Here is a 23,739-nt window from a genome sequence, read left to right on the forward strand (position 1 = left end):
CAGAGCTTTGCTCCATGGCTGATTTCCTGGCTGAGCTCTGCTCTGCCTGCCCAGGCAAACCCTGTGAGAGTGATGAGCTCCTCCACTCACTGTGACCATGCCAACATCCCTGTCGCCAGTGTTAGCAAAGATGGCTCTGCCTGATCCTGGATGCGTTGGATGGGATGAGGGGGTTGCTGAGACCCCATTCTCATCACATGGAGCAAGATGCCAAGGCAAGGGGACACAGAGCACAGTCTGAAGGGTGGTGCCAGGGTCACCAAGGGGCAAGATGAGAATGGGAGCATGGAGAGATGGGGCAGGTGGCACTGTGTGGGGGGATGTTGGGGAGGTGGAGGGCACTCCATTGTGGGGGTGGGACACAGACACCAGTAGATGGGGTCACAAAGCTGGTCCTCTGCCACTAGAAGGTGCCACAGGAGATGGTCTCAGGTGACAAGAAGTTGGTCTTCAATGGCCAGGAGACAGTCTTGGATGACCAGAAGGTGGTCCTAAGTGGCCAGGAGGTGGCCTCAGATGTCTGGGAGATGGGCTTGGGTGGCCAGGGGACAGTCTTGTTTGACCAGGAGGTGGGTTTGGGGACCAGGAGAAGGTTTTGAGTGGCCAAGAGGGGCCAAGACTGCCTGTGGTGCAGCCTGACCTGGTGAGGGTCTGTGCCCATATGTCGTTACTGAAGAGACCTGCCACAGGGACCTGGGCATGTAGGGATGGGCTGCATAGGCTCCCTGGGGGAGGACATCACATATGCCCTGGCCCTGTTGGAGGACATTATGTGTGTCCTCACCCTGGAGATTGGGATGCAGTGTCCTCCTCCTGGGGTGGGGACAGGTAGCACCCACAGCCAGTGCAGACCACGACCAGGGTCTGGTGTGGCCCCCCCATGCTGTGCTGGGCAGTGACCAACCCTCCTCTCCCTCCACAGCCTTGCCAGCAGCTGCCTCGCCAGGATGAACAGGATGGCCAACGTCAACTCCAGTGGCCGCAGCCACTACCCCTCCGCCATCCCAGTGCCCCGTGCCATAACCCATGGCAAGCTGCACACAGCAGCCCCCCCGAGCACCCCAGGGTCCCCCATCCCCCACAGGGCTCTGTCCTCCTGGCCAGGGACGGTGCCAGCCCCCAAGACCCTCAAGCCCAAAGGCACTGGCAGAGCTGCCAGCCGTGAGCCAGCCAAGGGCAGGGAGGGAAGCCCCAGTGTCCCCCTTCGTGGCAGGCAGAAAGCCCTGGCAAGATCCCTCGTGTCCCCTGGGAAGTGTCCAGAGGCAGTGGGCAGCGGGAGGAGAGGGGCAGGCAGAGTGGGGGAGCCCACGGAGCTGCCCAAAGCTCCATCAGCACAGGGCAGGGCTGGGGGACGGCCGGAGGGGTCCCCTGGGAAGGGCAGCGGAGCGGCCGTGGCAGGGACAGGGGATGAGTCCCATGGTGGCTCACAGGGGAGAGGCCCTGTATTTGGGTCAGGGGCCATCACCTTCTCCTCGGGCCCCCTGCACAGCCACCCCGTCACTGCCACCGTGGCACCCTTCCACTACCGGTGAGTGCTTGGAGATGGGGAGGTAGGGGGGCAGAGACACATGGGGGCGGGGGGGCATGGGGACAGGGAATGGGGGGCTGTGGGGGAGCATGGGGACAGGGGGACACAGTGGCAGGGAATGGTGGGGGTGTGGGGGGGCCTGGAGACAGTGGGACATGGGGCTGGGGGGGTATGGGGACATGGGGAGGCTGGTAGGTATGGTGGGTGTGGTCACGGGAAATGGAGGGGTTGGGTGGGTCTGGGGACTCTGAACCAAAAGGTGAGTTCCCACTGAACTTGGGGTGCTGGGGGTTCCTGGGGCACCTGTGGGAGCTGGTGAGGGGCAGGGGAAGGACTCAGTGGGGAACAGGGTGCCCTGGGACCCCACTATTATGAGACCAGTGTCCCCAGACCCTGGCAGAGCCCATGGCATCATGTTCCCTTCTCCTGGGGGTTCCCAGCTGGCTGCACGCCGTGATGTGCCCCTGCTTCCCCACCCTCATTCCCCTCTGCCCCCAGGCTGCAGGAGAACCGGGAGCAGGAGAGGGCCACGTCCTCAGGTGAAGAGTGTCCTGGTCCTGCAGAGCAACCTGGCCGTGACCCCAAACCCAGAGGCCTGAGTGAGTCCAGGGGGGTTTCCCGGGAATGGCGGGGGGGGTCCTGCCGGTGCCAGAGGGCAGAGGCTCGTGCTGGACAGGAGCCAGGACCGGAGGTCGGTGGGGCGGCGGGAGGAACCCCCACACTGGAGGTGCCCCAACTCCCCTGGGAAGGGCTCGGCTGCAGTTCCCGCATCCTGTGTAGGCCCAAACCCTACACAGCGGGGGGCACAGGGGACTGAATCCTGCGGGGACGACGCCGGGACATCACTCCGCTTGGCTCCTTTCCCTCCTCTTCCCAGTTTCTCAGCGAGCTCCAGGAATGACCCATTTCTAAGGAGCCGGCGCGGGGGCGGGTGCCGCGGCACTGCTGGCTCCTCACACCCACCGCCGGATCGCCCCCTTTCCCGAGGGCTGAATACGAGCTCCCCGCTGCAATGTTGGGGACACCCCAGTCCCCTCCGGCTCTTGCTTCGGGGGGAGATTTTGGGGCGGTTCCTGGAGGGATGCTGGGGCGGCGGTTGCCAGGGCAGCGGCAGCGGAGGATGGCGGGATGCTCCAGGGATGTGCAGGGACGGGGAAAAAAGAGAGCCAGGAGCTTCGCCGGGTGATTTGAAGGGACAGAAGTCGGTCAGAGATGAGGTGGCTCCAGACAGAGCCCGTGTTTGACGCGGGGGCCCGGCACCGCAGCCAGAGGATAAGGGGGTTCAGCGCCGAGCCCCGATTTGGGAAGCGCTGAAACCGGGGGCGAGCGGGAGGGTGTTCCGGGAGGAAGCAGGAGGGAGTAAGCGGGGCTGGCATGCGCCCAGCGCAGCTGCCTGAAGACCTTGGGGAGGTTTTGGGATGAGGCCGAGCGGGTTTGGCGCTGGGGAAGGGGCCGGCTCCTTTCCTTCCCTCCAGTCACTCCGGCCCGCGGCACCTCCCGGGGCTCCGTTGGACCCAGCCAGAGGGTATACGGGACATTGGGAGGCCCCAAGGGTCACCTCCTCAGCCCCAAAATGACACGACACCCGCAGATTTGCCCCCCACAGAGGGCCCTTCGGGGTGCAGTTTGTGCAACCATCCTGCCCCAGCAGCACCTTTTGGTGCAAAACGTTGGGTTTTTTGGCCACTCTTTACCGTCCCATTCATGCTGCATTATTTTGGGACTCCTCAGCAGTACCACGGGCTGAACCCCGGAACACCCTCCCGGGGGTGGGCTGGGGGGCACGCGCCGCCCCCGGCCCTCCCGTCCTTATCTCGGCAGCAGTGATGGGCTCTAATGCAATATTTCCCGGCGGTTGCCATGGCAGCCCGCGTGAGGTCACCAAATAGACTTAATTCACCCCTTCCGAGGGACGGGTAATTAATGAAAAATGATGATAACCAGATCCCACTCCCCCTCTTCCCTCCCCCCCCCCTTAATTCCCCTGGATCACTGAAGAGGAACCACTGTGTTTGGGGACCACGGTGTCCCTCGGGGGGCTCCCGGGGGAGAGTGAGCCCAGGCTCTTCCCACACCATTTGGGGTGAAATGGGGACGTTTTTCCCCCCCGGGGATGGGTGTGCAGTGTTAGCCTGGATGTGGGGTCCGTGTCAGGCGGGACAGGGGGTGCTTCAATACAGGGCGCTGGGGCGTGGGACCCCACCCCTCTGGCTTCACACCTCTGCCATCGGGCACCCGGCACATCCCTGCCTGCGAGGGGCTGCGGGACGGGCTCGGTGCGGGGGGCAGCCCCCTACGGCACCCACGGGTGCACCCAGCACCGCGCCTGCCAGCTCCAAACCTCGCCCCCGGGGTTCCTGTGTCATGTCACCCTAGGGACCCGCACAGATCCAGTGCTCCAGGGGGTCCCACCCGGTCCCTCCGCCCCCGGGGTCCCGCTGCCCCCGGGGTCCCGCTGCCCCCGGGGTCCCGCTGCCCCCGGGGTCCCGCACTGTCCCGCGGGTCCCGCTCGCTCCCGGCGCTCCCGTTCGGGTCCCGCCGCCCCGGGGGGTCCTTCCCGCCCCTCCCACCCCCGGCGCGCGCCCCCGCCCGGCCCCGCCCCTCGGCGCGCGCCCCCTCCCCTCCCTCCCTGCTCGCGCCGCGGCCCCGCCCCCCCGTCCGCGCCAGAGGAGGGCGGGCCCTTTTTGTTCGCCCCTGACATTCCGCTGGTTCGCAGTGTCCTGCCGGCGGCGGAGCGGCGAGGTGGGGCCGCGCCGCTCACCCGCCCCCCGCTCCCCTCCCGGCCCGCGCCATCCCCGCCCTGCTCCGCCTCGGCCGGTGGGGCGGGCGCTGACGGCGCCTCTCCCTCTTGTCTCGCCCGGTGTGTCCTCGGTGCCGCAGCGGCAGCAGCAGCGCCCGGCGGGTTAAATGATTGCAGCGCGGGGATGCTGGGGAGCAACCTCAAGAGCCTTCCCGACGTGGAGCTGGGCGAGGAGGAGCGCGGCTACCGGCGGGGCCCCGACGGCGGCGCCGTGATGCCGAAGCGGGCGAAGGCGGCGGCGGCCGCGGGGCCGCGGGGCGCGGAGCTGCGCGTCTTCAAGGCGAGCAGCGCGGAGGGGCGGCTGCCGGCCGGCTCCAACCTGCGCAAGCAGAAGTCGCTCACCAACCTCGCCTTCCTCACCGACGCCGAGAAGAAGCGGCAGCTCTACGAGCCCCGCTGGAGCGACGACATGGCCAAGGCGGCGGCGCCGGGGGCGGCGGCGGCGGGGGGCGGCGGGCGCGGCGGCCCCCGCGGGCGGGACGCGCCCGCCATGTCGCGGAGCCTGTCCCGCTCCGAGCACTCGCTGCTGTCGCCGCGCCCCGCCGGCCCTGCCAAGCCGCCCCCCGCCGGGAAGCCGAGCCGCATCCCCCGCGGGCCCTACGCCGAGGTGAAGCCCCTCAGCAAGGCCCCCGAGGCGGGCGGCGGAGGTGGCGGCGGCGGCAAATGCGACGACGAGCTGCTGGGCGGGAAGGGGCCGGCGGTGGCGGCGGGCACCGAGGAGAAGCCGTACCTGAAGGTGGACCCCGAGCTGGTGGTGACGGTGCTGGGCGACCTGGAGCAGCTGCTCTTCAGCCAGATGCTGGGTGAGTGCAGCCGCCGGGCTCGACGTCGGCGTGGGAGGGGGGTGAGGGAGGCGGCGGCCGGAGGCGTCGGGGCTCCTGACACCCCGTGGGGGACCCGCCAGTGGCCACCTCGGTGTCCTCAGCGAAGGGATGCTCAGGGGGAAGGACCCATCGGTCTCGGTGACCCCGGTCGGTCTTTGAATTACAGAATGGTTTGGATTGCAAGGGACCTCAGAGCTCATCTCTTTCCACCCTGCCGTTGCCAGGGACACCTTCCACTAGCCCAGGTTGCTCCAAGCCCTGTCCAACCTGGCCTTGGACACTTCCAGGGATGGAGCAGCCACAGCTTCTCTGGGCAACCTGTGCCAGGGCCTCACCACCTTCACAGGGAAGAATTTCTTCCCAATACCCCATCTAATCCTGTCCTCTGTCAGTGTGAAGCCATTCCCCCTTGTCCTGTCACTCCATCCCTTGTCCAAGTCCGTCTCCAGCTCTCTTGGAGCTCCTTTAGGCACTGGAAGTAGCTGTAAGGTCTCCCAGGAGCCTTCTCTTCTCCAGGCTGAACGCCCCCAGCTCTCCCAGCCTGTCTTCATAGCAAGAGGGGCTCCAGCCCTTGGAGCATCTTCCAGGCATGCCAAGGGGGAAGGTGCTATCAGGGTCTGCACAGCCACCTCTTGCCTTGGCAGAATGGCAGTTCCTCCTCGTGAGGAGCAGTGGCAGGTGGTGGTGGAGCTTGTCCTCCCCCACGTGTCTTGTCGGCTGCCCCTTGTCTCGACACCCCCAAACATGATGGAGGTTGCCCGGCTGGGTGCCACAGCTGCTCCCCACCATCGGGGTGGGTCACCCCAGGGGTGACCTTGGGAGGCTGCTGGCAGAGGTGCCGTACGAAGGGTCTGTGCTGCTGCCGTGCTTTGGGCAGATCCAGAGCTCCTCTGAGGTCTGGGGCTCTGGCAGAGGAGGGTCCTCCAAGGATGCTGCTGCAGGGTTTGTGTGAGCCGGTTTCAGCCTGTGGCTGCCTATGCCTTGCTGTCCTGGCACGTTTGATCCCTCAGCTTGTTGGTTTCCATGAGAACAGCGAGTGCTGGCCATGCCCCTGACCTTGGGAGCACAGTGGGCTGCGATGCTGGGTCTCGGTGGGGCTGAGCCCAGCCCTCGCCTTTCCCTCATGGCTGTGTGCTGATCTCTAGTAACTGTGGCCACCTCGGGAGCCCTCTGCCTCCCCCTGGCACCCTCTCCTCCCTGCATCCTGACCATCAGTGCCTGTGGGCTCAGCTGGACAAGGACCACGGCTCCCAAGAGCTCTGTTTGGTCTGGCAAACTGGGGTGAGAAGGTGGCAAAGGAGCCCTGCACAGCCGTTGTGGTGCTCCTGGTGCCCAGCTGTAAAGCCCTGGTGGTTAGTGATGGGGGGAGCAGCAGTACAGGCAGGGCTGGTCTGTCCAGTCCCTTGATGTTCCCTGCCTGGGACCCCCTTATAGGAAGCCAAGAGCTTCTCTGGCACTTGAGCTGGCTTGAGATGCCTTCTTCTCACTGCATAGTGAATAGACTTTGGGAAGAAAGGAGAGAGATTTACTCCAGCTGGGGCTTGGGGGGGCGGTTTGGAGATGTGGAGTGAGCTGGAGAAAGTACTGGAGCAGAGACCTGTAAAGCTGCTCTTGCTGAGTCTGGTTCCCTGCAAACCCCTGAATGTTGCATGAGCCTTCGGGGTATCACAGCCCCTGCTCCAGCGCAGAGCTCTGGCACAGCAGGCATTGGCATGTGCTGACACACAGGCACGGAACCTCCCAGCCCATCGCCCTTGGCCCCCTGGCTGTGCCCAGCCATGGGAGCAGCAGTGGTGGTGGGCACCCTGCCCATTCCCTGCCTGGCGGGGTCTGTCCCAGCTGCTGGAGCATCCCAGGGCTTGCAACTGGAAAGCCACAGAGTGAACTTGAGGCGTGGGCAGGCAGACCATGGGGATGAGCAGGTGGGACATGGGAGGTCAGCCTGGCTGCCCTGGTGGTTCCACAGCTGGGCTCACAGACATCCATCCCTAACCCTAATGCCATGGGAGCACCAGATGCCGTGGGAGCAGAGCAGGATTGCGGGAGGATTTGTCACTTATGGGACTGACAGATTGCCCCTCACTGGTGTTGGGATGCCTGGGAGAATCTCACTGTCCCCTCCTGTGACACTCTGCTCTTAGGTGGAGGTTTCCTCAGCACCCCCAAGAAAAATTCTTGCAGGACTGGCCTACGTGGGAGTAACTCCTGGTTTGTGGCAGTTGTGGGAGTACCAGAGGTCCACGACAGGGACTTGTGCACATGCTGAGGAAGACCGTGGGTTGTGGAAGTGCCTCCAGCACCCACTTTGGTTTCTGGGCTGTTGCCTGTGTCAGTCAGGGCTGACCTTGACCTTTGGAGGTGTTGAACATCCATTTGGACTGCACTTACCACCTGAAGGCTTGGTTGGCTGGCCTGTGAGGGCCAGACTCTGACAAATCTGTCTTCTGAATCTCCTGCTGAGGATTTGCCAAAATAGATAATTTTACAAGACTGCCAGGCTTCCTGCAGGGGGGACTGAGGGCTGTGTCCAGTGTTGGGTGGGGGCAGAGCCTGGGGTAGGCAGAGCAGGAGTTTCAGTCTGCTGAAACGTCACTTCCCTTTAGTGGGGCTGTACTTCCCACGTTCATGGAGTTGTGAGGTTGAGTCACACCTACTTACCTAAAGCTGTGACAGCCCGTATGGTGGGGATGCCAACAGGAGCTTGGGGATGCGGAGAGAAGGGAGCAATGTGACAGTGGTGATGGCTACTCCATCACTTTGTATGTGCTGGTGGCACAACCGTGACTGAGGATGCCCAAGCATGGACACATGCTGAGCCTCCAGTCCTGACCCCTTTGCTTTGTCTGGTGCAATCCAGGAGGATGAAACCTTCTCTGGGGGCAATAGTACCTTCCACAATCTAACTTTTTCGGGGAGGGGTAGTTCCTGCGGTGTAGATAGACCCACAAGGAATGGGATCCCAGGAGAGTGGGCATCATGCCCTGTGTGGGCTGGTGAGGAGGGCCAGGAGAGGAGCTTTCTCCTGATTGCTAGAAGGTGCTTGGGAGGGAGGGAAGGAAGGTCTTTCTACTGTTTCCATCAATCCCTTTGGCAAGAGAAATGTCAGCCTGAGCTGTTTGGCCATGTCTACTGGAGGGCACCCTGTCCAGAGTGGCACAGGAAAACTCACAAGCTCGGTTTGTGCTGAGAAGAGAGAGACAGGAATTGCAGGGATTTCCAGCCTCGGCAGATCTACTTGTCCTTGAACTACTGACCTGTATTGAGAAGCCTATGCTGCCTCTGAGCTCCTGGCCTCACCAACCAAGGTGGCTTCCAGAGACCTTCCGTGTCTTTAGTCTCCACACCTGAGTTCTCATCTCCACCTCACGCTCCTCCTGCCAGAAGCACTCCACTACCAAGCCTCTCTTGGCCAAAAATACAGTTTGTTCAGTAGCGGCCAAGTGTTACCTCTCATTCAGTCACCACCACTGCCTCATCTGTTTGATGGCACCGAAGCCTTTGTAGCTGAACCGCGTTTAAAGCAGAGCAGCCTGCGCAAGCCAGGAGAGGTCACCGGGACGCAGCGACCACATGTGCTTTGTAGAGGCTATTTCCATCCTCCAAATTATACATTTCGCTTCAACCAAAGGCTGAGGCTTCTCATAAAAGCTGGCTGGCAGCTGGGGTTGCTAATTACACCAGTGCCCAACCACAGGATGAAGGGGGCGGAGGACGCGTGGCCGGCGTGGTGGCAGAGCTGGCTGTGCAGAGCTGGCTGTGCAGAGTTGGCTGTGCAGAGCTGGCTGTGCAGAGCTGGCCGTGCCCGTCTCTGTGTGCGATGCACAGGAGTGTGCAAGGGCACGTCCGGGCTGTGTGTGCGGTGCCCAGCGTGATGGGCACTTACCTAGAGCTCCCCAGAGCACCTCCAAGAGCCTGCAGCTGCTTTCTGCAGCTATTTCCTCGTCCATCTCCTGCTGGATGTAGTGCCTCTTAAGTGGCTGCTAATTCGCATCAGCGAATAAGAGGTCGGTGTTGCGTGGGCCGGAGCCCAGGTGGACACACGTGATCCCGGGGGAGATGGTGTTCCCCGAAATGCTCGCTGCAGGAGTCTGCAGCCCTGCCAAACTCTGCAGGTGCAGCTATAACCCATCTCAGTCCTGCAGCCCTTGGGTGGGCCATGCCACCCTTCCCCAGGTGGCACAGCGGGGATGTCCCTGCTGGGCAGCACATGCCTGTGGGGACCTGGTACCCCTGTGGTGCCAACATGCAGGCAGGACAGCACCCAACTGTGCTTGTACTGGTGCTGGCTGGGCAGGTGGGTGGTGGGGAGGAGAGCCAAGGGCTGGGACAGACGGATGGGCTCCATGGCAGGCGGGAGCTTCACATCTCACTGTGGTCAGTTTAAAAAAAATACCACAGCACAGGAAAGACGCTTGGCTGGTGTCTGACACATCCTGCATGAGGATGTTCCTGACCCCGGTGAAGATGGTTACCAAGGTATTCCCTCTTGATGCCCTCCCATCCTTGCTGGGAGGCGCATGGTGTGGGGTTAAAGGACCACCTCTGCCCCACTGTGTTCCTCCCCCTGCCCCATGGTGTTCCTGACAGTTTAATTAAGCACTAATGGACCTGTGGCAGTGCTGTGCAGCAGTAACCAGGCTCCCTGGCAGGAGACCATGAGGAGATCAGAGACCAAGTAGCTCTTCACAGTGATGAGAGTGGGTTATTGCCTCATAAAGCGCTGTAGCTGCCCTGGTACTGCCAATGCTGTTCCTCCCTTACGACCCCTGTGTGACAGCATCTGTGTGATGAGGTTGTTGGGATGGGGATTGATTTCCTTCTGCCCACAGAGCTAGACTCCTGACTTCAGGGTAGGGGTAAGGAGAAAGGGGAGAGGTACATGGTCATGTTACTGCTTCCAGCCTGCTCCCAGGAGCTGGCAGTGGGTAGTAGATATCTCCTCTCTCCAGCTGAGATGGCTGCAGTGACTGGAGAGGTCTGGAAATGTGACCTGAGGGTCCCAGAGCTTCTGCTGAAGCTTCTTGGGATGTGCCACATTCCCAGTGATTACGGCAGTGTGGAAAAAGGGCTGAGAAAAAAATAAATCCAGATTTGTCTTTCAAAATTTCCCATGGAAAGAGAGCAGAACAAACACTTGAAGGCAAAGATATTTGGGGACGCACTGCTGAAATGAAATCCTCCCCAAAAAGCCTGAAAATCCCTGTTCAAATGGGGCTTTCCCAGTGACTGCCTGTATCTCGCCCCCAAATCCAACACTTGTCCCATAAGAAAATATGTAAATGAATGGAAAATTATGTGCAATTCTGGGAGTGCTATTTGGGCTCTGTTGGTGGGAGGTTACCACAGTGGGACCTGGGCCATGTCCGCTCAAGGCCTTGTGGTCCCCTCAGGGTGAGTGCTGAGGGCTCCTGGGATGGACCCAGCCCACCTGGTCCTGCCTGGTCCTGGTGTCTCGTGAGCTGGTGGCAGTTCTGGGTCCTTCTGGAAAGCCCCTTGCTCATGCCCCCTGTCCCCAAATCTGTGTATTTGGCTTCTCAGGCTGTGACATATATCTCCATGCCCACAGCCCCCCCTCGTCACAAGTCCCCCCACCATCAATCACCCTGTTGTGTCTGTTTAGGTTCCCAGCTCCTTTGCATCTTCTCGTGGTGCCAGACAACAATGTCCCTGGTCACCCCTGCCCACAGTCCCTGCTACCCACTCTCACTCGAGCATCTGAGGACAGCACTTGGCTGGTGCTTGTGTCCACTGCATGGGGGAGGATTCATTCCAGCTCTGTGCAGAGCCAGAGCCTGCACCCTCTGAGGTGTGCAACCTGTGAGTGATGCCAATGTCCACTGCCAGCCCGTCTGCTATGACCAGTGTGTCCTCCCGGCTTCCCTGGCTCAGCCACGGTCCTGCCCAGTGGTGATCGGGTAGTTGCTATAGGATTGCAGTCTTGGGGTCAAGACCACCTGGCTCTCAGTGCCAGGTGGACTCACTGGCACATCCTCTGAATCGGTCACTTGTCTGGTCCAGAGTGTCTTTTGTGGCACTGTGTATGTGACATTTGGTGCCCTGCATGTGTAGTGGCAGTGGTGTCCTGGGCTCTGTGTGTGTGTTTGGTGTTCCTGGTACCAATGATGGTGATGTCCCTGGACAGTGTGTGTGTGTGTGCAGTGTTCCTGGTACCGGTGTCAGCAGTGTCCTAGGGCCGTGTGTGTTTGGTACTGGCGAAAGCGGTGTCTCTGGGCTGTGTGTGTGGTGTTCCTGGTACCGGTGACAGTGGTGTCTCTGGGCTGTGTGTGTGGTGTTCCTGGTACCGGTGACAGTGGTGTCTCTGGGCTGTGTGTGTGGTGTTCCTGGTACCGGTGACAGTGGTGTCTCTGGGCTGTGTGTGTGGTGTTCCTGGTACCGGTGACAGTGGTGAAGCTGCCGAGCCTGGATCCACTCGCTGGGTGGAGCGGGGGTGGCTCTGTCCTTCTGTGGCATCCGAGTCCTTGTCCTCTCCAGGCTTCGCACCTTGAGGGTGTCTCACGCAGAGCTGTGGGGCTGCAGGAGGGCAGATACGGTGCTGTTCTGCTGTATCCCCCACCCTGCAAAGTCACGTCCTCCTCCAGGCACATGAGGCAGCTCTCCCGAGGGGAGCCAGGGGAGGGGTTGCTGGTTCTCTGACTGGGAAGCGGTGAGCTTGGGAAGGCAGAGAATGTTCGAGGCTAGGAGCTCGGCCGGGAGGCTCAGCACTACCCCGTGGTGGGGTGGAGGGGCAGAAGGGGGAATGGGGCTTTCCTACGCTGCTGCATTGCAGCGAGGAGCGAGGAGCTGAGCGGGAGGGGAGCTGGGAAGGCAGGGATGCTTCAGCCGGGAAGCTGGAAAGGCAGGGGATGCTGCATTGCAGGGCTGAGATTAGAAGCTGTGCAAATGGAGATGTGCCTCTCAGGGTGGGTGTGATACTGAGGAGCGGTGCCCAGCGCCCGCCGATCTGCTGGTCCCTCCTCTAATCCATTTCTTCCACATTTTGTTTCACTCCAGCTTTTCTCTCGTTCCTTGTGCTCATATTTGTCTTGTTCAATTGAGGCAGTAATGTATTTTTATTAATTCAGGAGAAGGGCTGAGATTGATCTCCCACTGGAAGGAGCTGCTGGAATCCACGTAGGGAAGCTGAGCAGAAGCTCAGCACAGCTGGACAGGACATTTTCCTTGATCCTAAGAGCAGCCTTGGATAAGGGAGGTGGCTCCAGAGCCTTGTGGTCCTGGTGCAGGGACCAGCACAGCATATGAGCTCCCTGGAGGGGGGACTTGGGCAGACCACGGGCACACACATGCCCCTGTGCTGCCCAGTGAAATGCAGGTGTGTCCTGCAGCTGGGACATGTGCCTCCACCTCCGTGAACATGTGAGCGTGCCAGTGCACTGGGAGCAAGGGCTTTTCCACCTGACGTAGGCATCGGTGGTGCTTACTCACTCCACATCCTTCCAGTGTCCTGTCAGCCTTGTCTCTTTCCTGAGCTCTCCTGCTCATCCAGAGGTGGGTGCTTTGCAGCCCTCCCCTGCCCACATACCTGTGAGGGTCTGGCCTCAAACATCTCCCTGAAATTACAGAAGGAATTTACGGCAAATCCAGGAATCAGTATCTGAAGACGTAAAGGCAGGCCTGCTCTGCCTTTCCCTCAGGCTGGATCTTGCCCAGTGGGTAGGGAGGGGATGGTGAGCTGGCTAGGAGGGACCCAGGAGCTGCCTTTCAGTGAGGAACTGAAATTGAGGGTTTGAGCCCCGCTTACGAAGCCTCGGTTCCCTCGGCAGGTTGTGAGCCTGACTCACAGCCACAGGTGACGCAGCGGGAGGGCTGGGCCCTGTGCCAGCTCCCTTGGCTCACCAGCTGGTCGGCTGGCTTCGGCTGTGGGATGGGAACCTCTCTTGCTCGGTGAGCTGGAAGAATGGCTCATGGCTGAGATCCTTGTTGGAGCTGCTGGAGGTTGTGTCGTTTTCATGCAACTCTGGAAAATGGGCAGAGCTGTGCTATGGGTGCTGTAGCCTGTGCTTTGTGGGCTGGAGGGGAAAATCACAGAACTATAGAAAGATTTGTGTTAAACCATTAAAGATCATCTTGTTCCAAACTCCCTCCATGGGCAGGGACACCTTCCACTCTCCCAGGTTGCTCCAAGCCCCGTCTTGAGCACTTCCAGGGATGGGGCAGCCACAGCTTCTCTGGGCAACCTGTGCCAGGGCTTTATCACCCTCATGGGGAAGAATTTCTTCCTAATCTCTAATCTAACCCTATTCCATTCAATATAATGCTGTTCCCCCTAACTGCAGCTTGGCAGAGGAGCAGTGCCATGCCTTTAGCACCAGGGAAAGGTGGAACCACCTTTATTTCTCATGCCAGCCCTGCTGGGTGCCAGCCTGGGTGGTTGATATCTGGGGGTGCTGCATGTCCCACCTCTGTGCATCTTGTGCAGGGTTGTGTCACCAAGAGTGACAAAGCTGGCAGTGAGACCCTGCATCCAGACAAGCTTCTTCAATAGCACCCAGTCCTGGCCAAACCCAGCCCTTACTGGCTCTACTGGGAGCCCAGACTGATTGAAGCTTTACATCTCTGTGCTTTGTCATGGTCCTGAAGCATCCCCAGGGCCGGCTCTGCCCCAGCCTGGCTCTCCTAGTTCCACGAGCTGCTGTGAAGCACACTCAGAGCTGCAGCGCAGGTACAGCTCTGTCGCAGGCTATTTTTAGCACGTGAGCTTTCGGCATCGCTGTGCGCTGAGAATAACTCACTGAGGAGACACCTCTCAAAATCACGTGTCCGCCCCCCATGTGCAGCATCGCCGTCGTCTCAGGCTTCCCACGTGTCAGCGTGGAGTCTGTCTTGGTCTTGTGCCAGCCCAGATCAACACAAAAACAGGTTTACCCCGGCGTTTTTTCTGGCCTGGGGGTTCAGCTGGTTTGGCATGGCAGGGCCGTGTGGCCCCATCCTCGGCAGGATCCGCCTTTTGCGGGGAGCACAGTGGGGAGCAATTTGGGCTCCATAAAACCCACCCCACGGAGAGCAGCCCTTTTGTGGCCCAGCATGTGAGATGTGGGTGCTGGCAGGGAGGGATGTGCTTGGGGAGCACAGGAACCTGCTCTTCGGGCTGGAACCTGTGATGGTGAAACTCATCAGCTGAATGAACCCCTCGGGCTGGAAGCGTTAGGGCTGCCGGGGTATTTCCAGTTCACTTTATCTCTGGCTTGGTGTTATATTTCCAAGCAGATGCAAACAAGTGGAAGAAGAGATAGTGGCTAATTCATATTGATCCTTATGATGCGGGAGCTCACCGAGGTGAGCTGGGGCTGGCAGAAAACACGCTGTGGGCCATTGGATGGGGCCACTGTGTCCCTCCCTGGCCTGTTCCTGGTGTGGTGCCGCAGGGGACACGTTTTCAGCCTCGTGGATGCCTGCTCCCACATCCTGAGGTTTATCCCAGCTTTGGTGGTTCAGAGGCTGGAGGCAGCTTTGCCAGGGTGGGTACAGAGGCATGGGCCGACCCAGCAGTGGTGAAGCCAGGCAAGGCAGGGTTGTTTTTGCAGGCTCCAAGGTGGGGGCACTGCTTTGCGGGAGGAGGGGCAGCTGGGTTCCCCCCATGTTGAAAGCATGAGGAAAGGCATTTGACGGATTGTGGGTGGGACCTGGGACTGTCCTGCTCTGGCAGGGCAGGACCTATGTGGAGCCACATGTGCTGTGTCTGCAGGACCCCTGCCACACAGCTGTGGCCCTTTGCAGCCTTTAGCCTCCAGACTGCCACTGCACCAAGGGAGTGATGAGGAGATGGCTCCAAGCTCCCAACAGGCAGAGCAGAAGCAAGGGAAATAACGAAATTCAAATTCTTTCCATCCCAGAAGGGAGAACGGACAGATGATGTCCTGGAAATGTTGCTGCTGTGAGCCTGGAGAAGCATGTGCTGAATCCCGAGGAGCTGGCCTCTCACAGCAGCTGAGCTTTGTGGGGCTTGGTGTGGCTGCAGACCTAAGGGTGGGAGTAAGTTGAGTCTGCCTGTGTTGGTGCTTGATGTGGGGCTTTCTGTCAGATCAGAGCAGGGCAGGGCTGCTGGAGGGAAGTGGCTGTGAGACATTGATGGGGACAGCCCCTGGGCTTCTCTGTGGTGCTGCTTCAGCCACTGGGCATGGTGGAAGGTGGCTGCCCTGCACTCCTGCCTCTCCTGGACGCCAGGTTTGTTTAAAAGTGTAACAAAAACCCTTCCAGGTAGTTGGGGTCACCCTGGACATGCATTGCACCTCAAAGTGGACAACGAAGAGGGGTCCTGGGAGCAGAGGTACCAGTGCACAAGGGACCTGTTGGCTCCTCGTAGTGGTAGTTTCTCTCCCAAATAACACAGATGTAGACTTGGCATGGGGTTAAAATCCTGCTTGGGCTCGAGAACGTGTTGTGTGATCGCTGGCCAAGGGGAAGCACCGGCATTTGCCTGACTCCCAGCCACAGACCTGAGTCTTCTCTGCCTCAGGCTGTGCGTAGCCTGGAGCTCACAGATCATCACTGCGTGGTCCTTTGTCAAATTCCATTTTGATGTCTCACCCCGGGTGGTTTGAGGCTGGATTTATCACTGTCTGGACCTCCTGTCTCCCAGTGTGGGGCGGTTAAATGCATCAAAAGCCAGCTGTGTCCTGACCCTGCAGGGAGGAGCAGCACCCAGAACCAACCCCAGGGCTCCTGCTCCTCGGCCCTGTGCTCTCAGTGACACAGGCACGGGGGATGGGACAGCGAGGGGCCCTGCTCTGCATGGTGCCTCATCCTTCTCCCCAGGACTCATCCGTGTTTCAGGGATGCAGAAGGGACAAAGCTGGTGTCCTTCAATACTCCAGACTGAGCACAGCAGCCATTTGGGGGCTGATTTACCAGCGGATCGAGACCCTCCCTCCTTACAGGCCGGAACATCTGGAGGAGGGCAGGCACTCCGGCAGCAGCACCTCCAGCCATCTCATTTCCATTTCCCTGAACCCTTTTAGCTGTGCTTTCATTGTACTGTGCCAAACAGCATCCCAGTGCTGCTGGAGCACTAATATCCATCATCTGGCTGCAGTCTGTAGAGCGCTCAGAAATTTGGTGCTATTTTCAGTGAAGTTTTCCAAGTTGAGCTTATTGGCTCATTGGCATCTGCTCCCAGATGTGGCTGGTTCCTGTGAGGGGAGGGGAACAGCCCTGCTCATAAAGCAGCATGGGGAATGAGTGAGGGAATCTCATCCTGGAGCCTGGGAGAAGCTTTTGGGACTGTGCAGAGCAGGGCCTGGAGCTTGGGATTTTAAAGCTGCTCCAAAAATCCTCTGCAAGCAGAATTTGCAGTGGGAGGTCGCCCGTCAGATATTAGTGGTGGGGAAAGTACAGTAACCTGAGGGCAGGATTCGATCTCAGCTCGCCTGCTGTTTGCACCACCAGGCACTTCCCACCCTGCTCACTTTCGAAAGGGAACAGCAGGTAATAAATTTTCTGGGGTGATTTCCTTGGCAAACGGTCATTGCGCTGAAATGGGTGAAACTCTTGGGATTCCCGCAAACCTCCCTGCCTGGAAGCGAGGCGTGAGCGCTGGCAAAACGGAACACAAACCCTGAGCTCCAAATCAAAAGTAAATTTACAAAGCAGCTTTTCCTGCCTTGCATTCCCAAGTGGAGCATGGTAATGCAGTGCTGCCTTTCAGACCTGGCTGCTCTGTGCTGCAGCGTTGACCGGCGGGGCGAAGCCGCGCTCCCTTTGCTCTGCTCCCCGTTTGTCCATCGCTACGTTCCGGGGGCAGAGGGGCTGGTTTGTTTTGTGGCTGACATCCTCATTCCTTTTGTGGGAATAAAGCAAACTGTGTTTGGTTGAGATCCTCTATAGCTTCAAAGTCAAATCAAATTCGGGTTGCCAGCTTCTTTTTGTATTGCGGGAGCTGCCTGTTTTCCATCCCAAACCATCCATGTTTTGCAGCTCAATAGCACATCCCAGACAATGGCTTTAGAAATCAGACGCCTGCATTTTGGACCCACAGTGCTGAGGCAACGCCAAGTGGTGCATAGGGTGCCAGAATTCATGCACATGGGGAGAGAGAAGGAAGAGGAAGAAAAACTTGCTCCAATGGGATGTTTCCAAGGAGATCATGGTAATGATCTTCCATTTCCATATAGGTTTTCATCCACTGGCGGAGTGTGCTCGCTTGTAAGCCGACGTTAAACATGTCCTGTGTGCAGAGTGCAGCAGCTGTCCTCAAAATGCACACTGTGGTGGGGAAGCTCTGGAGCAGCAGAGTGGGATCAGCCTGGGGTGGTAGTAACCCACATAAGACTACAGGGATGTTCAGGGATGCAGGAAGGGATATTAGGAAGAAATTCTTTCCTATTGCCCAGAGAGAAGCTTTGGCTGCCCCATCCCTGGAAGTGTTCAGGGCCGGGTTGGATGGGGCTTGGAGCAGCCTGGTCTAGTGGAAGGTGTTAGATCAAGATGGTTTTTCAGGTCCCTTCCAACCCAAACCATTCTATGATGTTTCTGTGTCCCTGTCCCGCAGGGTATGGGAGCGACCTTGGCTCTGCGTAACATCATCTGGGCACCTCTTAATCCTCCCCCAAATCAATGTCATATGTGGGATGTGCCTCACATCAGCCAGTGTCCAGCTCAGAGCTGTGTTGTGGCCAGACATGCTCTGGCACTTGGCTCTCTGGAGCGAGAGCCCTGTCAGGAGCTGTGCAGGTCTCTGGGAGCAGGGTGTCCGATCAGTGCTGGAGTGGGCTGTGTCCTTGCCTCATTCATCCTTTTTTCCCCTGGCTGCCATGCTGGAGGAGCTGTTTTAGGCCAAGGAGGATCTCAGGACTCTGAGGAGGGTCAGTGAGGCTGCGTCCACTGCTGGAGTGTGCAGGAGGTTGGTTAATATACGATATTCCCTTGTCCTTCCAAGTGCCTCACGCTTTCCAAGAGCAGGAAGGCGAGTCTGGAGCTCTGCTTCTCCCCTGTGCTGAGATGGGTTTGCAAAAGCTACAATTTCTTCTGCTTTTTTTTTTCTTCCCTCTTTTCCTGCCCCAGCATTTTTCCCTGATGAATTTTTAAACAAAAACATAGTGAGGAGAGAACAGGAGAGAGGGGAGAAAACTCAGGAGAGGACATGGGGAACAAAGTCTGTTGTCCAAACCAGAGTGATTTCGAGTGGAAGTGAAAGTTTAGGCTGTGTTTTTAATTTGAAAATTCCCACTAATTTTAAGTCACTTTATTGACAGGAGAAAATACCTTTCCTAATGCTTTTTTTAATAAACCCCAGTTTTACAAGTAGAAGTGTTAGTAGTTATTTGAAAAATACAGTGGAATTATGGAAGTAAAAGGCAACTACTGTGCTCTGTAATTCCCCCTGGCTGTGCCAGGGGTCGGTGCTCCCTGGAGATGGGGGCTGAGGCTGGAGGAGAGGGACAGATCCCCTGCAGATGCCTCTGGGTGTTTGTCCCTCTGTTCACAAGGGATCGCAGCCACGTGGTGGCTTTGCACGAGGACATATGTGGTTCCTTGCCTGTTGGTGCAGGGCAGGGAGCAGAGGCAGGACTTTGGGTGCAGTGGGTCAGAATTTGGTCCGAATTGGAGCCCTCCAGCTGGAGAACTGGCTGCTTAGCACTGGAGAAAGTGGAGGAGTCAAGAAGGAGCATGAGGATGGAGGGGGGGTGGAGGCAGGCGAGGGGGCTGGCTCCCAGTGCTGAGAATCACCAGGAATTCGCCCACATTCTACCATCAGGAGGGCTCTCCGTGCTCCATAAGCTGGGCTCTGACCTGGGCTCTGACAAGAATCATCTGGAGAGCTTGGGTTGCTGATGAAGTCGTGCTGTGTCCCACCAACGCCGAGGCCAGAGCCGAGCGTTGGGACCAGCCGCTCCTGCTGCCCTCCCTCGGGCCGGGCTGGTTTCCCAGGGCCATCACCTTGGCAGGTAGATTGAGTGTTGTTGGAAAACCAGCTTAAATCCATCTCTGTCACATAGTGCAGAGCAAAGAGAGCTCCTTGCAGATCTCATTGTATGTCAGGCTGGAACAGAAAAAGAAACATTTTATGGTAATTTTTCAATGACTTTCCAATTTTTTTTTTCTTGGTAAGCTGTCTGCAATCACTTACAGTGTTCCTGAAGGGATTAATTACTCACTGGAGCTCATTGTGCATATTTCATATTCTGAGCCGTTGGATGTGATGCCTGCCTTGGATCGAGCGAGGGGTCACATGGCATTTCTTTTTCCATCCTTTCTCCCCTGTTCTGTTGTATCTGTCAGGCTCCTGGTGTGAGCGCTCCCTGTTGCTGCTGCGGTGGGTGCTCAGTCAGAGCGCTGCACGTGATCCTGATTTCCCTGCTCCATGCTCCTTTTTCAGGGGACCGCAGCCAGAAGAAGACAAATCACTTCCTTGTTTGAGTGACTTTTGGCTGATGCTTTCCCCCAAGCTGTAGTGTTGGCTCGGCTTCTCCCGCAGCGGTCGTGGCTCTGGGCTGTGCATCGTCAGTGCTTGGACAGGCCCCCGGAGCAAATCTGGGGAGAAGAGCTCAAGGCACATTGCAGAGCTGCTTCCCACGGCGAAGAGGAATTGTGCCATGCAGGCAGCCATTGCTTGGAGCTGAGATGTCTTAGAGGGGATAAATCCCAGCAGTGGTGTAGCCATCCTCAGGAGCATGGCATTCCCGGGAGGGTCTGCCTGTGGGACAGCGCGTGCTGGCACTTTGGCAGCGTGGGGAATGGCATTGTCTCCAGCTTGGCTGGGGATCCCAAACTGTCCAAACTGGGGTGTAACTCGCCGTGTCTCAGCTTGAACGGATGCTGCAGCCTGCAGGGGATGGGGCTTGTCGGTGTGCGGGATGTGGAGGCGAGCGGCCGCTCTCCCGTTCTGCCCAGAGGCTCATGGCTGCTGTCATCACATGTCACTCAGCCCTTGGTGTTGGCAGTGCATAATGAGGGCGGCCACAGGAGCTGGCACATGGTGGAGAGTCCAGAGGCTCCACTGAAATCTGTCCTAATGGTGCCAATGCCTGTTTCGGAGCGTCTTCTGCCCTGCCCTTCTCTGGCACTGCCAAGCCCCCACTAAAACTTGGACTTGCAGGTGGAACAACAGCTCTTTGCACTGAATAGTAAAGTGTGTCACAGAATCAGAGAATGTGCTGAGTTAAAAGGGACCCACAGGGATCATGGAGTCCAGCCCCTAGCCTGGCACAGGACCACCCTCAAGAGTCACACCATGTGCCTGAGAGGATCATCAACGTCCCTCCCCTCACCGTAATGCAGGTGATGGATTGGAAGTGAAGAACACACTTCTTTCATGCTGCCCCCCAGCCCCCTGGGGTGCCTGGGCAGGGACTGAGTGGCGGCTCCCATGGGGTGACCAAAGAGCTTTCTGGTCCTAAGTGTACCCTTCCTTCCCACGGCATACCCAGATTTCCTGAAGGAGACAGGATGTTCCTTCTCTGCAAATCACCTTTAGTGAGAAAAGTGCAACTGCTGCTCAAGAAAACCTTTTCCTGGCGGTGGAGACCCTCCAAGGGCACTGTGAGGGGAGCAGCCAGTCTGGAAGCAGCCAGAGGACAGTGCAGGTCTGCTGAGCCCTCGTCCCTGGGAACCATCGGCACTAAGAATAGATCGTTTATTCATCCACATCCCTCTCCCTCTGAAGAGTGCTCGAGGCACTGTGCAGCAATTAACACAAGTTTGTAATAGCTCTGGCAGATCGGCAGCGTGGCCTTTGCTGCCAGTGGTTCTGAGGATGGATGGGGGACTCTGGTGCTGCTGAGCTCCCCGGCAGACACCTGGCACCTCCCTGGCACCTCCCTGGCACCTCCCTGGCACGGGGGCGTGGGGCAGTGCTCTGATGTGGCAGGATGGATGCCGGGTGTGGAGCTGCAAGATGGGAAGAGGCATGTGGAGCTGGTGCTAGTGGGGAGGGGAGCAAGCTGTGGAGTGAAGCGGGGCACAGTGCCCTGTACCCATGACTGCAGCGGGGGTGGCTCTTGGGAGCTGGCACAGCAGGCAGGGGAGGTCACCTGCACTGATTTGTGCCACCCTGGGCTCTCCACTGAGTTATCAGGACGTCTCAACCCGCTTCTGGGCTCGGGGCATGGAGGACCTCGGGGACAAACAGAGGATTGTTGTTGTCATTGTGTCGCTGTCAGAACCATGGTGCCCTCTTCAAGCAAACCTCCTGCCACTCACCATGCACAGCTTCATCTTTGGGAGAGCTGGGGGGGTTTGCTTTGTGGTGAACATGAGCTGGGCAGACTGAAGGAACCCCGTAATCTGTGATGTGCATGTTGGTCCTCATCCCTACCTGGGCCACTATGGCAGATGCTGCTGCGATTTTCAGAAGGGTGAAACTTGCCTCAGTGCCTGGTAGGACCAGCACCTTCAGGCACCCCAGCAGTGCTTGCCCACCCCAGTGCCAGGGGACCACAGGTGCAGGGAGACCCCGAGCCTTGCGGGATCCTGGTGATCATATGTGCATATTGTTTCCGGCTCCCTACAGGCTGCTACGCCTGGTGCCAGAGTGGATTTGGCACCTGGCCCTCCTGCGAGGCTGGGGAGGGGAGAAGAAAGGCTGAGTCGTCCTTGCTTTAGGCAGGAGATTCAATTTCCCCTGGGCGTGCACAAAGGCCGTTTATCTCCGGAGCAAAGCCCTGGTAACCACAGGGCAGAGCGTGAAGGGCTGATTAGGGGCTGCGTGAGGAGGGGCGCGGAGGTCGCGTGCAGGCACTTCCCTTCCCATTTCCAGGACTTTCCATGGTAATGGCTCCTATTCTCCTCCGTTGTTAGGACGTCACTCACACGCAGCTCCAGCGACATCTGTCAAAACATGTCCCCCCTGTCCTTGGCGCTCCCGGAGAAGAGGGATCCGTTTGCCCCCTAATGAGCCTGACATCAATTAATCATCAGCCTTAAAAATTAGCATTGTGGCAGTACACATTGGAGGAAAAACGATTCCCTAGATGGAAGCAAAAATAGCCTGGGTTATCTCCCTCCTCCCGTGGGAGGTGGCAACAATAGATCCACTAACGAGCCTAGAACTCATTAAACTGGGTTTGCCCCCCCAAGGTGCTCTGCCTCCTGCCCCAGCTCTTCTCTTGAGGGGCTCTTGGGGGACTCTCTCGTGCAATGGCTGATGACCTTCCATGGGGTCTAGTCCTGCTGCAGCTGGACCCTTGTGGCTGGTGTCCCCTGGGCTTTGCAGAGAGTCCAGGGTGAGCTTGAACTGCTCAGCCCCTTCCTGAAGCTGAGGGTTTGGAGGGGAGTAGCACTGCTGGGGTGTTGTTCTTCTGGAGTGAAGGATGCTCCTTCCCAGCTGGTGCTGCTGGGCTGGGACTGGGCTTCAGCCACAAGGACATATCCCACTCAGGGTGGGTTGTCCCTTGTCCCTCTCCAGAGTGATAGCTCTGAGCAGCTTAGTGGTGCCCACAGCAGCTTAGTAAGTGCCAGCTCCAATATTCAGGAGCTCAGCAGTGGGTTGGAGATCTCCAGAGACTCCCTGTCTGTGGGGTGACGGGGGCAAACTTCCCTGGAGGCTCATGATGAGCTACTCTTTGTGCCCATGCCATGCTGGGATTTTCCATGCTTGGAGCTGCTCTTCCTTGCTCCCAGGCGAGCTGTAACCCCAGGGAGCAGCTCTGCCACCTGTAACCTCCTGCCCTTCCACATAACCACCCCTGGTACTTGGGAGGTGAAGAGCCCCCAGCGCCAGCTGCATTTTGGGTCCGTTTGGGTGGCTCTGATTGCTCAGTGCAGAGCAGCTCCACAGGCTGCAGCTGGCAGGGAAGCCGGGGAAGACATTTTGCATTCCTGCTGGAGACACATGAGGACTCTTTGGCTGATCTGGTGATGGACAGACAGACCAAGTGTCTACCAGAGCCCAGCTGAGGCCAGGGAGAATTGTGTTTGCAACGCATTGCTCTGCACAAAGCTTGCAGTCACAAGGCGAGGGGGACAAAAGGCTCCCTGTTTGCGCCGTCCCAGTGGGTGCAATTCCAACAGTTAAAAAGCAAATGTGAGTTGTTTGTCTCCATGAATATAAAGCTTCCCCAAGCATGGCCGTATTCTGGCTGGGAATGGGGAGTTTGGCTCCGCTAATGACTGTTCTCCTGCAAAACGGAGCCAACTGAAGCCAAGAGCTGCCCGGCTGGGCCCTTCCCCGCCGGCCCTGGTGCAGGGACATGGGCTGGGGTGGGGACAGGCTCTGAGGTCTGATAAACGCCCTTTCAGCCAGGCCTGGGTGCCCAGCAGGGAGCAGTGGGCAGGGGTGGGTGGGTGTGGGGACCTTGGCCTTTTGTACCCGGAGGTGACTGCCACCTGTGAGCACCCTGCCAGCACCTGGGACCTTCTCCCATGTCCTCAGCAACAGGGAACCCCAGGCAGGGGGGCATCAGATCTGCTGATTTGGGGCGTCTGACTGCGAGTCCAAGGGCTGCTGTCACAGGTTGGGACCTTGAACCATGTCTCTCCATACCTGGGCTTGGGTGTTGCCCTGCTCAAAGGAAAGCCTGTGAATCCCCACGGCCCTGGGTTTTCACCAGAGTTTTTATTCCCAGACCAATTGGAGAAGGAAGGGGATGGGTGTGCATGGCTGGAGGTGCAGTGGTACAGGACAGAGTGCCAGT

General features: G+C 58.6%; 1 protein-coding gene across 2 annotated transcripts in view; it reads left to right on the forward strand.

Annotated features, from left to right (window-relative positions):
• The first annotated feature begins 483 nt into the window (after positions 1–483).
• Positions 484–23,739, forward strand: part of NAV1 (neuron navigator 1) — a 62,400-nt gene continuing 39,144 nt past the window's right edge. For both annotated transcript variants that reach the window (XM_027728845.2, XM_039379669.1), the window contains exons 1-3: positions 484–1,528; positions 2,027–2,127; positions 4,409–5,131. In XM_027728845.2, the coding sequence (XP_027584646.2) occupies positions 948–1,528; positions 2,027–2,127; positions 4,409–5,131 (1,405 nt within the window). In that variant the 5' untranslated portion in view covers positions 484–947. The remainder of the gene's footprint in view (positions 1,529–2,026; positions 2,128–4,408; positions 5,132–23,739) is intronic.

Source organism: Pipra filicauda, unplaced genomic scaffold (assembly GCF_003945595.2).
Source record: "Pipra filicauda isolate LSUMZ 115617 unplaced genomic scaffold, ASM394559v2 scaffold172_size1731463_pilon, whole genome shotgun sequence".
Classification (NCBI taxonomy): domain Eukaryota; kingdom Metazoa; phylum Chordata; class Aves; order Passeriformes; family Pipridae; genus Pipra; species Pipra filicauda.